At 37.4% G+C, this 18,202-nt stretch overlaps 1 protein-coding gene across 13 annotated transcripts in view; it reads left to right on the top strand.

Moving 5' to 3' along the window:
• LOC106870776 (tyrosine-protein kinase BAZ1B) overlaps window positions 1-16,240 on the top strand; it is a 65,152-nt gene extending 48,912 nt beyond the window's left edge. For 8 of the 13 annotated variants that reach the window (XM_089363845.1, XM_089363842.1, XM_089363844.1 and 5 more), the window contains 4 exons: window positions 405-730; window positions 13,648-13,725; window positions 14,529-14,672; window positions 15,971-16,240. In XM_089363845.1, coding sequence (XP_089219971.1) covers window positions 405-730; window positions 13,648-13,725; window positions 14,529-14,672; window positions 15,971-16,138 — 716 coding nt within the window. In that variant the 3' untranslated portion in view covers window positions 16,139-16,240. Of the gene's footprint in view, window positions 1-404; window positions 731-2,858; window positions 3,727-13,647; window positions 13,726-14,528; window positions 14,673-15,970 lie in introns of those variants that run through there. The other 5 variants (XM_089363850.1, XM_089363848.1, XM_089363849.1 and 2 more) reach the window with 1 other exon arrangement.
• The last annotated feature ends 1,962 nt before the right edge of the window (window positions 16,241-18,202 follow it).

Raw genomic sequence — 18,202 nt, 5'->3', positions numbered from 1 at the left:
ACAAAGGTTCCAGTTGATCTGATCAACAGAACAGCCTGTTCATGAAATTAGCACCAGTCCTCAGTCAAATTGTCCAACCCATGCTAGCATGGAAAGCGGACGTCAAATGATGATGATGATGATGTAGCTGAGCAAGTTTCTTCTTAATTTAGTTATGACTGACTCGAGTTCTTTGATATGTGGATAACCCTTGAAGTGGAGAGGAGTTTGTCCCCTTCCTCGTGTCAGTCTGTCTTCAAGACCATGTGAATGTCATGGGTACTGTTCTATTCTCTTTTTTTTTTTTTTTTTGACCAAATTAATGCAAAGAAAATAGTTGTACTGTTCTTGCGATCTGTCTGTCTTTCTACCTTTAACTTAGAAAGCGGCATTTTTTTCTTTTTTCTTTTTTTCTCATTTTTTAGCTAAAAGAAAACCGAGAGTGAAGAAAAACTGTAAGGAAGAGTCTGAAGAGGAGGAGGAGGAGGAAGAAGAAGAGGATGAGGAAGAGGAAGAGGAGGAGGAGGAAGAAGCAGACGAGGAGGGTGAAGAGGAGGAAGCTTTAAATTCTGACGAGGAATATGTGTCTGCTGTGGTTGCTCAATGTCAAGAAGACGAGAAAGCCAGTGTATCTACCCAAACGTCATATCGACGGGGTACCAGCAAGGAATCTTCCCGACAGGCAGGGACACAGACTGCTACTACAGAACCTTATTCTTCCAGGAAACGACGACGGAACACCGAGTTGTCTGTAAGTTCAGCTTTATCCTAATGCTGGCTTATAAAAAAAAGCAGGGACTCTTGTGTATTTCTGCCACATTGTTTTCCAACCCCCCACCTGCCCAGCCACTTTTCTTTAATTCCCTAATCACCACAGCCACCACCACCATCACCACCGACAGCTAAACACGATTCTAAATAATTTATATTTCTTTTTCTTTTGACCTTTTATTCAAACCCTCTCTTACATTTACATTTATAAGTTCCCTCCATCATAATCATCGTCAGCATCATCATTATTATCATAATCATCATTGATATGGTTTTAAAAAAAAAAAATTTTTTTTTTTTTTAGATTTTTAAAAAATAAATTTTTTTTTTCCCACCTAAACTACTTCAGATTTAATCATCCAGTGAAAAACAATATTTTATTCTCTTTTTCTTTTCTTTTTTTTTTCTTCTTCATGCTACAATGAATCTTTATTTCAATTTATTCCCCCCTGCCACCGGTCTGCTCCTCACAACTGTTACATTCTCATTTGTTTCCCTGTTTATCTTGTTCCATAAAACTTGCTTTTCACACATCTCTGATATTGTTTAACCCATAACGACAGTTTTTAAAGGAGCTAATCTATAAAAATTATAAATACCATGTCTTCAAAAGTGGAAAAGGGGCTTACCCCTTATTCAACTAAAGACAAAACAACCCCCCCCCCCAAAAAAAAAGCAAAAAACACACACACACACATATATATATATATTTTAGTTTGCATCTCACAATGGTGCTCCATTTTACAGCAAAACACCCATTGTCCCACATTTCACACCAGATCATATGTATTAGGTCAAAGCCACAAGCAGACAATGTGCTGAACCAACCCTTGACAAAGTTCTAAACTATATTTTCCCCTCTATTTTTACTGGCTGCAGACCAATAAGCAACACCAGAGGGAGAAAGTGCTGTACATTTTGGTAAACCCCCAAATAGAACATCCTTACTTATTCTGAAGCAGCTGAGCAGCAGTAGGGGTTGGTGGGAATTGCATCCTTGGGGGATCACAGGAATTATTCAAACTTCTGTTAACTACTTCTACTGACAGTTAAGAACTGAAGGAATAATGAAACCTTCTTCAGGGCGCAGAGCAATTCCTGTTTCACTTAGTATGAACACAGATGAGAGCAAAGAATGAAGGTCTGTTAATTTGAGTGTTTGATGGTTTATAGTGCCCAGAGGAAACCCTTTCAAAGGTACTTAGAGGATCAAAGGATTACTAAAGGTTCATGACTGTTGATAGGGGTTTGACAAGACTTGCTCATTTGGATATGATACAGTTTGTTTGATATCGGTAGCATTAGAAGGTTTCATGTCAGCTTTGTCTGAAGCATGGATTGGATATACTATGAGGACCCACTGCTAGTTAGAAAGATAGAGACGGGTGGGTGGGTGGGGAGATGGGGCTGGATAGGTTTTGTTTTGTTTGCCAATTGTATCTGTCTGTCACACAGCACAAAGACACATTCTCTACTGATGCAAATGCATCAGATGTGTCTCTACAGCTGTTTCAACAAACATGGCATGCACAAATGCCGTGGATGTGTGTGTGTGTGTACATACACATACAACAGTATGAACATACAACTATATACTAAGGACAAAATGTTCACCATTAAATTGGTATTTTTATATATATATATATTCCTTACCAGCCTACTACTACAGTTCTAAGCTAATAAAACTGCATTAAAGCAATATGTATGTGTGTGTATGTATATAGATATATATGCATGTGAAGGCATGTGGCATAGTGGTGGCACTCACACATGCTAGATTGTCGGTTCAATTCCCAGACCGGGCACTGGGCGGTGCATTGTTCTTGAACAAAACACTTCACTTCACATTGGTCCAGTCCTCCTTTCAAGCAGTGGGGAATGTTGGCCTGCATGCTGAAATGGTGCAAAGTTCCCTGTGACCAGCGATGTGTAACATCTGATAGTATGGTTAGTCACATGAGATATGTATGTATGTATGCATATATATATGTGTGTGTGTGTGTGTGTATATATATATATCTATATATATATATATATATATATATATATATATATACACATACATACATATTCATTCTTTTAGTCTTTTATTCTTTTACATGTTTCAGCCATTTGACTGCGGCCATGCTGGAGCACTGCCTTTAGTCAAGCAACTCGACCCCAGGACTTATTCTTTGTAAGCCTAGTACTTATTCTATCGGTTTCTTTTTGCTGAACCACTAAGTGGCGTGGATGAAAACACACCAGCATTGGTTGTCAAGCAATAGCGGGTGGACAAACACAGATATAAATTACAAATACAATGGGCTTCTTTCAGTTTCCGTCTACCAAATTCACTCACAAGGCTTTGGTCGGCCCGAGGCTATAGTAGAAGACACTTGCCCAAGGTGTCATGCAGTGAGACGGAACCCAGAACCATGAGGTTGGGAAGCAAGTTTCTTACCACACAGCCACTCATGCGCCTTATAAATATATAAATAAGCATTATGTTTGACAGTAATCTCAATGCTAAAGGGTTAAGCTTACTTTAATATTTAAATGATTGGGAGACGTAGTTAAAAATGTAAATTAGTTTTATGAAAATTGCATCAACAACAAAAAAGACAAAAATAGATTAAATTGGTGGGCTAAATTATCAATGTGTTGTCAAATTACTTTTCCCTTCTTATCTGCCTAGAAAGCTAAAAAAAAAAAAAAAGTAATAAAATAAATTTGTTTTTGTTTATACCTTTCATTTTTTCCCTATCCAAATAATCTTAAAATGAAAGACAAAACATCTCCCCTCCCCAACACCTCTCCAAAAAAAAATGCAAACAGAGCAAACATTCTCCTTCCCCCTCCCCCCCACTATCATCCAATGATCTTAAATCTTTGAGTAGCTTCCATTTTATTGGCTACAACACTGAAAACACCCCCCCCAAAAAAATAATAAAATAAAAAGGAAAAAAAACATTGTATTAAAGACTATATGCTTCATCTTGTTCTTGTGTTACACAAACATTATTATTATCATTATCATTATTATTATTATTATTATTATTACTTGGGTTTTCATAAGAAGCGGTGTGTGGCAAATACAATAGACTAGAGGGTAGGGAGCAGGGTGGATTTGAAACCCTGCCTGAAATTCTCAGTTCATGTCATTTCATTTCACTTCTATTGCCAATGCCTTTGGAAAGTAAGGCATGAACATCATCACACTATCTTTTGTAAATTGGGCCTTTTGAGCCTGTGTAAGAAATTGTACTGTTTTTTTTATTTAACAACTACCATTGTTAAAATAAACTGCTAATATACATACATTATATATATGCGTACACACACACATATACATACATAAAGACACTATCCAATGTAAAGTTAATATTGAGAAAATACAATAAAAATGAAAAAGGACTTGTTTAACTAGACTCATTTAATTATGTCTTTAATCAATTTATCTATGAAACCAGCTTTGTGTGTATGTATGTACATGCACACGTGTGTATATATATGTGTGTGTGTGTGTGTGTGCATATATAGTCAATCTGAAGCCTGAGGTCTGAGTGAATGCATGACAGAGTGATCTCTCCCAAATGCACCCAGGAGCCAGGTGGTGGTGTTAAATCAGGTAACAGATTGTTCCACACATGACAGAGAATCTTGTGGCTATCACATAAAGCTCCTCGTATAGAACCGGCTATCAATCCTCAATAGTAATTAATTACAAAGAAGTGTTGTAGAGTGACTATGTCAGTGAAAAATCTAGAAAATCTGAGCAATGAAATTATTTCATGCGGAATATATAAAAACACAAAGATTTCATATAACTTCTTCCATACTGAAATTGATACTACATGAAAAAGGTTGCGAAACAACCATAACTCTATGACTGTCACATGTGACTAAATAAATGTATATTCACCTCTCATATCTCCAGACTTTATGTTTATATGTGTGTATGTGTTGTGTTCATAATGATAACTATGGTCATCTGGAAATGCAGTGGGGGTGGTTGTTTACCATTCTGCAATTGGTATTACTAAATTGTAATACCATTTGGCCTTGGTTCTTGGTGAAAAGCCACTCCATTTCTTTGTTCTTGTGTCTTTGAAAAGTTAATGAATAATTAGCCCTCTTTTTATTTTTTTATTTTTCTCTTGCTCTGCCCTCAGCTCTTCATTCATAATGTTTTTTACCGTAATTTGGTTGACTCTGTCTGTCGTGTCCTCTGGCTTAATCGAGTACCTTGTTTTGTAGCTTTTTGAAGTTAAAATTGTTGGAACATTGGAGGGGGGGGGGGGGACAAAAATGTTTCGTGATATTCATTCTGGTTCTTTACTTTCTGAGTTTAAACCTCACAAAAGTCAGCTTTGCCTTGAAATGGTAAAAGCACATTCATCACGTAACTCATGTATGGTATTTAGTGTTGTTCTTATGTTTCATGTATATAGATCCTACCCATATCAAAATTGCTTTTGTTTTCTTGGAAATCAATGAAATATCTGTCATGTAGTGGGATTGGTTCAATTCTCTCCAAACATGTGTCTGTGTCCCCCTCCCTTACTTAATACCTCTACATTGTGAGATGCATTAAGTAACAAACTTCCTCCAGCGCAGCCAATCTCCTGCAGTTCTTCCTAATTCGTCCAACTTGTCTCCTTGCATTTAATGTCTTAATGGAATGACATGTGCCTGGTGTTATTGGACTGGCTGTTTTCATGTTTTCTTTGTTCTGGTGTCCACAACATTATATTCTTTGCATGCCAAAATGGCTAGCAAGTGCCATGTGACAAATGAAATCAGCACAGTGCCGCAATGCTTTGCTGTGGCTTGGATGTGCCACATAGAAATCCTTTCCTCTTTTGTAATTCTATCATTATGTTTAGAGCCCCCCCCTCCTCTGTTATGCAAACTGCACTTTGTACTGTAAGAAAATCTCTGGCTTTATTCCTACGTAAGAAAGAGGAATTGGATGAGCATTCAAGAGAGCTTCTGTATAAATATTCAGTCTGGACATAGCAGGAATGAGAGAGCTTTCAACCAATTTACTTATTGTTCTTTTAAAATATGTCAAATATTTTGAAGTCTTGATTCTTCTTAAGACACTGTTTGTTTAGACAACAATTAAAAAAATACTGTGCAACCTTAGGGGAGAGAAAGTCTGTATGATCACTTGACTTGCTAAAAATAACATCCAAATATCACTTAAGTCACATTCAATGACTTAATCCTTTAGCATTTAAATCAACCATATCAGGCCCCAGTATTCTATCTGTTTCCTCTAGTTAAACCATCTGGATCCAGCCACTCATACCTACCCTACAACGGCTTTCTGAAACTAAACAGTCACATTGTTGAAATCTCAAAGTTACAAGGCAACACAGGATTAATTTGAAGCAAAGAGAATAAATAAGCATTACATTTGGCAGAGTAATCTGAATGCTAAAGGGCTAAAAACAGAACAGCTACATTGTAGATCTTTAGCATCATCATTATATTTCTGCTTCCCATGGCACAAGTTTGATGGATCATCACAGTCCGAGTCATTTCTTATTTGGAGTGACTGCTCTCCTAGGTAGGTCAAAGCATCTCTTCTTGCTCATACATGCCCCTTCTTTTTTCTTGTTTTTTTTTTCTTTTTTCTTTTCTTAACTTGCTAGAGATAGAAACCAAATCTCCCTCAAGTCAGATGATAGACAGTATAGGAGGAACACTTTATCGTATGACTGCTCAGGAGAAACCTGGTACTAAAGAACAACAAGAGTCATGTGAGTCAATGGGGGAGTTTTCATCTATGTGGTTGATGGACTTGCCAAAAATAGCAGCCAAATTCCCCACAGATTATCCATTTCCATTAAGGATACTTTGAATAAAATAGTCTCAGGTTTTTAATGCCTGAGAGAACGATAGGTTGGGCATGATCGGGAATCTTTTTACCATAATTCTGCTCAGTCATGGATCACAATGATTTTTTAACAAAAGGCCATGGTTGGAAGACATCATGATGTATTTCACATAGACCAGTGTAGTTTGGTTTGAGACAGTCAGGTCAGATGATGCTGGTCTGGCCAGTGATGGACAACAGAGTAGAACATTTACTTTATGGTTTATATATATTTGGTGTTTGAGCAATATGGGCAATAGCTATGATACATTTTTCAGTGCCTTCATGACTTGTGAGAAGAATTTATCCTAAGGGCCAAAACCTGACTTGAATGTTTGAAAGCTTGCAACTAAGTGATCTCCAGTAAAGCCCTCCAAGGACCAGGTGATAGTGTTTAATTGGACGAAGGAATAAATTTATCGCCCAAGAACAGGAGTGGTCCCTCCTTTGGACTTAGCTCAAAGTTTCTACCTTTTTTTTAATATCATTTACAAGACACTTGTCTGAGTACTGTGCAATGGGATTGAACCTGAAATCACATGGTTGTGAAGTAAATTTATAACCACATGGTCATGTCTGCAACCTTTATTATATAGATATAACTGTTAAATAAGCAGAACGACTGTTGACCTAATGAAGTGACTTGCAACTACTGCAAAGCTGTGATAGTAAGGCACGGAAATCATTTCACTTTGCTGTAATAATTATTGCTTGGCCTGTATCCAGCAAACAAGACCAAAAGCATTTCAGTTGTGGTCCTCTTTCATCCATTCTTAGACATTGTGCAATCAGGGCCACATTAAATAAAACTGGCCCTCTGTTGGTTATGACGACAAGTTTTCTAGTTGATCCAATCAACGGAACAGCTTGCTCATGGAATTAACTTGCAAGTGGCTGAGCACACCACAGACATGCATACTCTTAACGTAGTTCTCAAGGAACTTTAGTGTGACATGGCTGGCCCTTTGTATTACAGGTACTACTCGTTTTTGTCAGCTGAATGGACTGGAGCAACATGAAATAAAGTGTCTTGCTCAAGGACACAACATGCTGCTGGAAATCAAACTAATAATTAAGGAATTCAAAAAAGTTAAAGGTGACCACAAATAAAACTAGTTAACATTATAGCCTCGTGGCTTCAGAAAACTTTTCGTTTTTTTTTAAGCTGGAACTAAACGAACTAAAAACTAATTGTCTGTGCAAACAAACACTGGATACACAAAATGTTGAGCAGGATGTATTACAGACTAGATTGTCCCTTTAATATCTAAACTGTTTGTGTCTGGTCCAAATATTCTGTTTTATGTTCAGACCAGCCAGACCAAGGATCTCACACCAACCCTACATCGTTCTAAAAATAAAAATCTCAAAACTACGAGATAATGTATGATTTAATTTGAAGCAATGTGAATAAATAAGCATTACATTTGACAGTAATCTGAATGCCAAAGGGTTGAGATGAAGAAACCGGATGTTTTAGATACAAGAGATACATTTGGAGTAATTCAGGATATCAGCAGCTATGAAAAACCACTGAAGATTTTGAGCTCCTCTGGGGGTGGGGGCCTGGAAGTGTTGTATATGTTAACCCTTTCGTTACCGTATATATTTTGAGATGTTCTGTGTTTCTTTCAATTAATTTTAAATATAACAAAGAATTTAGTAAAATAACTTAGATATCATTAAGCTAGTGCAAGGAACATTAATTGTGACTGAGGTTTGGTGGACGATTTTAATTGAAAACAAGACATTTGTACTACAGAGCCAGAGATGGTTTCAGCTGGGTTGGTATCGAAAGGGTTAAGTTACTTGTGCAGTGAACTAGTGACAACATAAGCTGAAGCAATGGTGAAGTCTATAGAATTATGAAATCATGTGGTATATGGGCCAGTGAAAGTGGCTTTTATGTTGCTACCTGATCTGTTAGAAATGATAGCCAAATTTTCCTCAAATTACATCAACCAATAAGAAAGACTGCAACTACTTGATGTTTTAGAAATAACCAAATCTCCCTTAAATTACACAAGCCCCTGTATGACCACCCAACCTGCTAGAAATAGCCATCGAAACTACACAAACTAACAAAAAGTCACTATGTAATAATCCAAAATACTGAAAATAGCAGCCAAATTTCTCACATACTCAACAACCCTCTTTGAGGCCACTCAAACCTGCTATAAATAGCAACCAAAGCTCCCTCAGATTGCACAAGCCAACAACAGACCATACAGCCAATCAATCTGCTAGATATGGCAGCCAAATCTCCCTCACATTATACAACTATTGTCTTGAAAAAAAAATTGGATGGTCACTGTTGGAGTGCTTTGGATCATAGGACCGCTTGATCAAGGTTGACTTGGGAAGTAAACAACAAGAGTCATGAGAATTGTGATGCTGATGAAACAGCAATAAATATTGAGGATCTGTACAAATTAGAGAAAGAAGAAGAATTAGTCCAATACTTGTTCTTGTTTAACTCCAAGACATCACTGGTGAAACAGATCTCAAGACATTCCAACCATAACCATCACACCATCGTTTTCAGGTTATTGTGTAGTTTGAACTTAATTATCTTTTTTCTTTTAAGATGGTAGGGTCTGATTTGAGGTAGACTTTGCAGCTTTTTCTAGCAGGTCAGGTGACCACATACAGGCTTTGTCATTGGTTCTTCATTCATTGTTTTTTTGTTGTTTTTGTCAAGTGGAATGTTAACTTTTGAGAAAGTATCTGAACATCAATAGTATTGGTTGTGTGGTTAAGAAGCTTGCTTCCCAATCATATAGTTTTGGGTTCAAGTCCCCCTATGCAGCATCTTCTACAATAGCCCCAGGCCAACCAAAGCTTTGTGAGTACATTTGGATGATAGAAACTGAAGGAAGCCCATCATATACATGTACATATCTATGTGTGTTTGTCCTCCATCATCAGTGTTGGTTCGTTTACATCACCATAGCTTAGTGGTTCAGCAAAAACAACTGATAGAATAAGTACCAAATTCATAAAAAAAAAAAGTACTGGGGTTGATTTGTTTGACTAAAGACCTTGAAGGTAGTGGCTTGACATAACTGCAGTTAAATGATTGAAACAAGTTAAAGGCAAAAGATGTATATAAATGAAAATCAACCAGGGGATTGTTGCTCCATCAAAGTGAAGATGGTTACTTGCCTTGACATGCACTTACTTCCCCACAGAAAGACAAAGTTGGCTCTCTAGTAAATTTCTGTGAACACCCACAGTAAAACAACTAGAAGGATCATTGTTCATCAACCACCCCTGTCTGGTGAATGTGCAACAATAAAGGACTTGAAACTGAGTGACAGAATGTTGTAGGCTCTATCTATAGTCTTACACATTAAATATTTACCTGGATATAAAGTTCTCTTATTTTGTGGTATCATTGTATACACAAAACAACTAGTAACTATATATACACCATCATCATCATCATCATCATCATCATCATCATCATCATCATCGTTTAACGTCCATGTTGGCATGGATTAGATGTTTGATCTGATGAATCTAAGGGTTGCATTGTGCTCCAATTTTTCTTTGACATGGTTTCTGCTGTTGGATGCCCTTCCTAACACCAACCACTTTCAGTCTGTACTGGGTCACTTTTTTTGGTGGGGCCACTGCCATTATTGTAGTCACCATGTAGCTCACAAATCTACAAACCTGAGGAGGCAGGGTACTGCACCATATAGATATACATACATATGAAGGGGGATGCAGGGATCTCCATCATTTGGCTATGAGGATTCAGTTGCTCAGTCAACTGAGTTATCTGCTCCTGAAGTAACCTATAATTGACTGAGAACATTCTACAGATACACCTACTCTTCATTGTAATTTTCAGACACAATCAACATGATACAGTGTGTGACTAAGCTGTACCTTTGAATTGCTGGTACAGTCCATCCAACAGAAGCTTCTATATAGGGCTTTCCTATAAGGTGTTATCCACCCCTGATTGGAACTCTCCCGTATGACATGTATGCATGCTCAGTGACTTGCTTTAACAGTTGCAATCAGCTGAATGCACATTGCCAGTGACATTTGACATAATTACCCACACTCTGTGGTCAGGATTCTTGTTTTGGTTTGATGTCGGTATCGAAGGGATTACCAGACACCGGACAATACAGTGAGAGCAGCTTTCACTCACATCGTGGTATTCGATGCTGTGTACGTGTCTGTCGTGGTAAAATATGCCACACCTTAACTGTTGCTTTGCTTTCATCCATAGCACTAGGTAATTATGTCATTATCTGTGAAATTCGGCAACTTACAAAGATCTTTAGATCAGGCAATACTTCTGCTTATTCCTGTCTGAAGTATCGTCCGATACTTCAGACTTATTGTCCGATGAATTTACTTTGTTGACATTCTTCATCGACAGAATTTTTATTCCTTTCAACCTTTCAGTCAAGTCCGCCTTTCTTCCAGTAACATACTGTCCATATAATCTTAAATATTTCTTTAACTCAGGCACAGTAAGTACTTCGATAGCTGAATCATCAAGCTGCTTTATATCCATGATAAGACGTAAAACAATAACAATGGCGTGGGTAGCCTCCGGAAGTTTAATTATCTACATGGAGCGCCACCTAGCCATGGGAGATAACCTACTGATAGGAAAGCCCTATAGTTTCCAGCTATCCAGTTTCACTCACAATGTATGTCCATTTTCCCCAAGATGTCATGCAATGAGATCAAACCCAGGACCTTTTGATTTGGAGACAAACTTATTAACTGTTTGGCCAAACCACATGTCTTGGAGTTCCAGCAGTCTGTTTGCAGCTCTACGGATCAGTTTCCTGCCTTCTATGGGGAACATGTTGTTGGATACTCAAATATCTTCCTTGGAACCAAAGCATTTAACAACAGTACAAGATCAAATGCTATACAAGTCCTTCATTAATTGGTTCGCTGCACAATAACTGTACATTATTTTTTATCATCATCATCGTCATCTGTCCATTTTCCCATGACTAAATGGGTTTAATCCAACCTTGTGTCTACACTTGTCACGATCCCTTGTCCTCTGGTATGCACAAAAAAAGAGAACAACTGACAATCTTTGTTATTATGGTTTTTCTATGGCTGGATGCTCTTCCTATCACTAACCTTTTTTCACAATGGCCTGAGTGCATTTTTACCGTGTCACTAGCACGTGTGAGGTTCACCATGGCTGGACTAAAGAGTCACCTCCCTTTCTTATATCAGTATTTGAGTCAGTGTTGCTTCTCTTGTAAGTGTATTGTAGTTTGCAAGGTCCAAACGTATACACAGACATCTCATTAGTAAACACAAGATACCCATACAGTATACCATTGCATCTGTGCAGACTGTTCATTAGTACACTGCTCAAATGGTTACATCACTAAAAACTGTATGAAGCGTGTCTACTAAATACTAGATTAAATGACGGCGTCTATTTACTTTGAGGTGTCTGTGTAGACATAGACTAAGAATGCTTATCATCCGGAAAACTCTTTGTGTGGTCAAGCTATATTGTGGACGGGGCATTTAGTCAGGTTGCTAGGAAGAAAAAGACAGTTCAAGGACTTCCAAAAGAATCTTCGTCATCATTTAATATCCTCCTTCCATGCTGGCATGGGTTGGACGGTTTGACAGGAGGTGGCCAGGCGGGAGCCTGCACCAGACTTCTGAGTGTGTTTTGGCATGGTTTTTTTTACGGCTGAATGCTTTTCCTTGAGAATACATACTATTGTGTGGATAGAAAAGGATGAGTGTATGTAATCAAGATAACGGGGTGGCATGTTTAGAAAAATGGAGCTGAATGACAGCTCATTGTTAACTGAAGAGTTGTGTGTGTGTGTGTTTGAAATCAAGGTGGTGGACAGAGATATTAGGGAAATAAATTTGAATGATGCCTTGTGAAGGGTATCTGTGTTCATGTATAGAGGAACAGGAATTTTTTCTGTGGCAGACAATGAACTACATCTGTTGGATGACAACATAAAATGAACTTGGGTGTGTGAGTGTCGTCAGATATTATTGGCTAAAATGGCAGTTGCATTTGCGTTCCAATATATAAAGTCACCAAGGCGGTGAACTGGCAGAAACATTAGGATGCCGGGTGGAATGCTTAGTGGTATTTCATCTGTCTTTATGTCATCATCATCATCATCATCATCGTTTGCCGAGGTCGACTTTGACTTTCATCCATTCGGGGTTGATAAATTAAGTACCAGTTGCGTACTGGGGTTGATCTAATCAACTAGCCCCTGTCCTCCCCAAAAATTTCGGGCCTTGTGCCTAGAGTAGTAAAGAATATAAATACTCACTAGGCTTACAAAGAATAAGTTCTGGGGTCAATTTGTTCGACTAAAGGCGGTGCTCCAGCATGGCTGCAGTCAAATGATTGAAACAAATAAAAGAGTAAAGGTTAAATCTTGGTAAATTTACTTGTTTAGTTTATCTGTGATGTATCTCTTTCGTTTGTAATATGTGTATGGGTATACAAAAATCAAGTCTAAAAAGTATATTATGAAATCAATTATTTTAAAACATCATTAAACGTGTTTCAGTGACCCTACATAATCCTCTACACTCACATCATCAGAGGTTGCTGTACAAAATGCAATTCATGTTGTTTGTCTCCGTATTTATATGTCTATCACAATAATCTCTTTTAAACAACTGAAATATATTGATTTCTTTTCAGTTCTGCAATAAGCTTTATCAAACAACAACAGATGAATGTTAGGTTTTCTTTTCTTGGGTATTTTTACTTAGTCTAACTACCCTCTTGTTTCTGCCAACTAATCATCCATTATCATCCAAATTCTATATTCTATATTCATCTCCATTTGACCTTAACAGATACCCCAGTCTTTTGACGCAATCAGTCGTGCAAATCCTGTTTACATTTAAAGCATGATAACTGTGTTCTATATTGAGAATCACACACACACACACACACACACATACATGTAAACACCTTCACTCATACAAATATATACATAGAAGCTAATTAATTGCCATTTTAAATCTCTTTTTAGATTTGTGAAGCAATTTTAATTCGGTTGATAATAAACAAGAACAGTTGGCCCTTCAGACTTCCCGTTGATGAACGACAGGTTTGTTAAGAAATTCTGTTTATTTAATTATTCACAAATTATCCTTAGTTGATGTTTTAGAATTCACTCACACACACTCACATGTATGCATGCTGGTGCCCTGTAAAAAAGCATCTAGTATACTCTGTAAAGTGGCTGGCACTAGGAAGGGCATCCAACCATAGAAAACCATGCCAAAATAAGATAGCAAAACTTGTCTCAGTCCTCTGACTCACCAGCTCCCATCAAACTGTCCAAACCATTGAAAACAGACATTGAATGGTGATGATAATACCATAAGGATTAGTGTTAGCAAGGGCATCTAGCGGTAAAATGTTGCCTTGAATACTGTATTCAGTTAACTCGTGCTAGCATGGAAAAGCAGACATTAAATCGAATGAACAAATGGATGCTGAACCTCCATAGAGGTTTCTGTCCATCAAATTTCACTCACAAGGCATTGGTCATCCCAATCCTATAACATGGTTACCACGCATTTGGAAGCACATCCAGCTGTAAAAACTGCCAAAACTGACCACCTGTGCTCATGCCATGTAAAATGCACTCAGTCCACTCTGCTGGGTGGTTGGTGTTAGGAGGGGCATCCAAGCATAAAAACCCCCTGCCAAAACAGACACAAGTCTGGTGCAGCCTTCTGCCTAACCAGCTCCTTTTAAACCATCCAACCCATACCAGCATGGAAGGCAGACTAACAATGATGATGATGATTTAACAGAATAATCTGAATGCTAAAGGATTAATACATTCTTTTACTCAGTAAATTGCTAAATGATCTTTCTTTATTTGTCTCCTTTTCTATTCAGGTCCCTGATTATTACGAATTAATTGCCAACCCAATTGACCTTCGAACAATAAAACATAAAGTTGTGGATGCAGAATATAAATACACTGAGAATTTTGTCGAAGATTTATCACTCATGTTCCGTAATTGTGCCATTTATAATTCAGTAAGGTTTATTCTTTCTTTCTTTCCTATTTTTCTCTCCCTCCTCTTTTCTCATCTCCCATATCTGTTGATATCTCACATACTAAACACTCACTCATATATGTATATATGGGTGGCACATAAAAGACACCATTTCGAGCGTGGCCGTTTTCGTGCAGGTGACACGTAAAAGCACCCACTACACTCTCTGAGTGGTTGGCGTTAGGAAGGGCATCCAGCTGTAGAAACTCTGCCAAATTAGATTGGAGCCTGGTGTAGCCATCCGGTTGCACCAGTCCTCAGTCAAATCGTCCAACCCATGCTAGCATGGAAAGCGGACGTTAAACGATGATGATGATGATGATGATGATGATGTATCCATGCACACACTTATGATTACGGGCTTGTGGGTGCTGGTGCTACATGAAATGCACTCGTACCAGTGCCATGGGAACAGACCCATGCCGGTGTTGCATAAATGCACCCAATACACACTGTAAAGTGGTTGGTGTTAGGAAGAGCATCCAGCCATAGAGATCATGCCAAAACAGACACAGAGCCTGGACAGTTCTTCAGCTGGCCTGCTCCTGTCAAACCGTCCGGCCCATGCCAACATGGAAAACAGATGTTGACTGATGATATATATCATCGTCATCATCATCGTTATATATATAAATATAAATATATATATATAAATATATATATATATAGACATATCTTTCATCTCTTGTTTCAGTCATTAGACTGAAAATGCTGAGGCAACACCTTGAAAACGTTTTAGTCAAATGAGTCAACCCCTATCCTTGTTTTTTTGTTTTTTAAAGCCTGGTGCTTATTCTGTTGGCTTCCTTTGTTAAACTGCTAAATTGCAAGATTATAAACACACTAACACTGGTTACCAATCAGTGGTGGGGGACACACAAACACACACATGTATGTATATAACTGGCTTCTTCTTTTGGTCTACTATATCCACTCACAAGGCTTCAGTTGGCCCGAGGCTATAGTAGAACACACACTTACCCAAGGTGCCACACAGTGAGATTGAACCCAGAACCATGTGGTTGGCAAGCAAAGTTCTTACTGATGGGCTTCTTACAGTTTTCATCTCCCAGATTCACTCGCAAGACAATGCTTGGCCCTGTACTCTTGTGGAAGACACTTACTGTGCCATGCTGTGCGACTGAACCTGAAAGCATGGGGTTGTGAAATTCATTCCTTAACCCCTCAGCCATGCCTCTGCTCTCCCCCCCCCCCGTCCTTTTTGTTCCATTGATAGTAATCAGTATCTCTCTAAAACCTTTCTCTTTCTCGTTGCAGGTCGACAGTGAAGTTTACCGATGCATGGTTCTGCTGGAGAAGCAGTTCATCAATCTCTTATCGAAATTCCTGCCCCAATACCCGTACAGCCGAAAGAAAAGTACAAATGGATATACCGACCAAGCATACACCTGTTATGGTACGCGAAAAAGGGGCCATTGTATATGAAAAGAAAGAAAGAAAAAAATTCAACAGAAATCAACTCCGAAGTAAATAATAATAATAATAAAAAAAAAAGGTCTGCGGTGTGGATTTTGCCCCAAAATAAAAGAATTCATTTGTCACTCATTCTTCCATTACACACAAACAATCTCCTCTTTGTGACCCTGTTTCACCTCCTCCTCACCCTCTAAAAGAAAACTTCGACACATCATTGCTGCATTTTCTAATTTTTTGGCATGTCGATATGTTTGTGCGCATATGTATGTGTGTATGTATATATATATAGATTCACACATACATAAATATATATATATATATATATATTTCTTAATGCAAGAGTTGTAAAGATATATGAAAATATATTTTACATAGTGCAAACATTATCTAATATAGAACTCAATACATTGGGTAGAGTATATATATATGTGTGTGTTTGGGTATGTATATATGTATGCATATGTATATATATATATATATGTGTGTATGTGTGTATATATATGTGTGTATATATATATATGCATATGTATTTACATTAGTACACATGCTTAAGGAGATAGTCAGTGTGATTGAAAAGTTTCTTTAGCATTAATATAAACCAGTTAACAACAGGTTTTTTCTTTTGAGCTTAAGGTACATCTTGTTTCCCTCTCTTTCACATTTCTCACCTACCCCTACACGATACCCTTCATCCCTCCCTCCCTCCATACACACACACCAGAATTCATTAAACCACACCAACACCAGTTAACTGCCATGGCTCAGGGATTCCAGGATAGCTGGTCTACCGCCCTGCTGTTTTTACTGGCAGCTGTCCAGACCACTCTGTGCAGTTGGTATACCTGGACAATTGAACAGGTTTGTTTCTTCATGTTTTGCCATTTTTAGGACAATGAAAAATTTTCTCATATTTTGTTAATGACATCTTTCTAAAATACACACACACATATTGGAAAATGGATGTTAAATGATGATGATGATGTGTGTATGTATATATCATCATCATCATCGTTTAACATCCATCTTCCATGCATGCATGGGTAGGATGGTTGACAAGAGCAGGCCAAGTAGAAAACTACCCTAGGCTATTGCGCCTGTTTTGGCAGGGTTTTTATGGCTGGATGCCCTTCCTAACACCAACCACTCTGCAGTATACTGTTATATATAGTACACTGTTCTGCAAAGGTAAGATCAACAAAAAAAGTACTCCCATCTGATGAGAGATAAATATTGTTTAATGAATACAGTATATATTTTTATGAGCTACAAATAGTTTCATACTTTCATGCAATGAAACCAACACAGACAGCATTTTCTGACACATTTGGTGCTTTCGTGCAATCTTCAAGCTATGCTTGTATATGTCATGTGAGCATAGCCTGAAGATTGTACAAAGGCACCAGACATGTTATAAAATGCTGTCTGTGTTGTTTTCATCACATGAAACTACTATTAGTAACTCATAAAAATATATACTGTGTTTATTAAACAATATATATATATATATATAAACATACCAAATAATATTCACAATAACATAGCAAAGATCATATTGAAAACATGTTAAAATAAAATTGTAACACTGAAAAATAATTTTATATATATATATATATACCATTTTAAATGCTAAAGGGATTTCTGAATCACCTTGTGTGTGTGTGTGTGCATATACATACATATATAAATATATGATTATAGATATGGTGTATCTATCTATATATATATATATAATGTATACCTGTGTACATATTTTTATATATGCATGTGAATATATATATATATATATAGTTGTGTGTATATTTTTATATATATATACATATACTCACACACACATAGACATACTGTATATATACACATGTAACCTTGATACATTTTCTGCTGCCCAAATACACACTTGTGCTGTGTTAAGTATCATAATAATCGCAGTCCTGTTAATTCACCATTGTATCTTGATAATGTACCGTATTCTATTAACTGTGGTAGAACACTCAACTAAACCACTTAAATACCGAACCACTTTATTTCAGTGGTATTAATAAACTCTTCTACAAACCAAACTGAATAACCTTTGTC

The sequence above is a fragment of the Octopus bimaculoides genome, chromosome 15 (genome assembly GCF_046866305.1).
Source record: "Octopus bimaculoides isolate indiv1 chromosome 15, ASM4686630v1, whole genome shotgun sequence".
Classification (NCBI taxonomy): Eukaryota; Metazoa; Mollusca; class Cephalopoda; order Octopoda; family Octopodidae; genus Octopus; species Octopus bimaculoides.
Note: the sequence above shows the minus strand (reverse complement) of the source record. Positions and strands in the feature narration are given on the sequence as shown.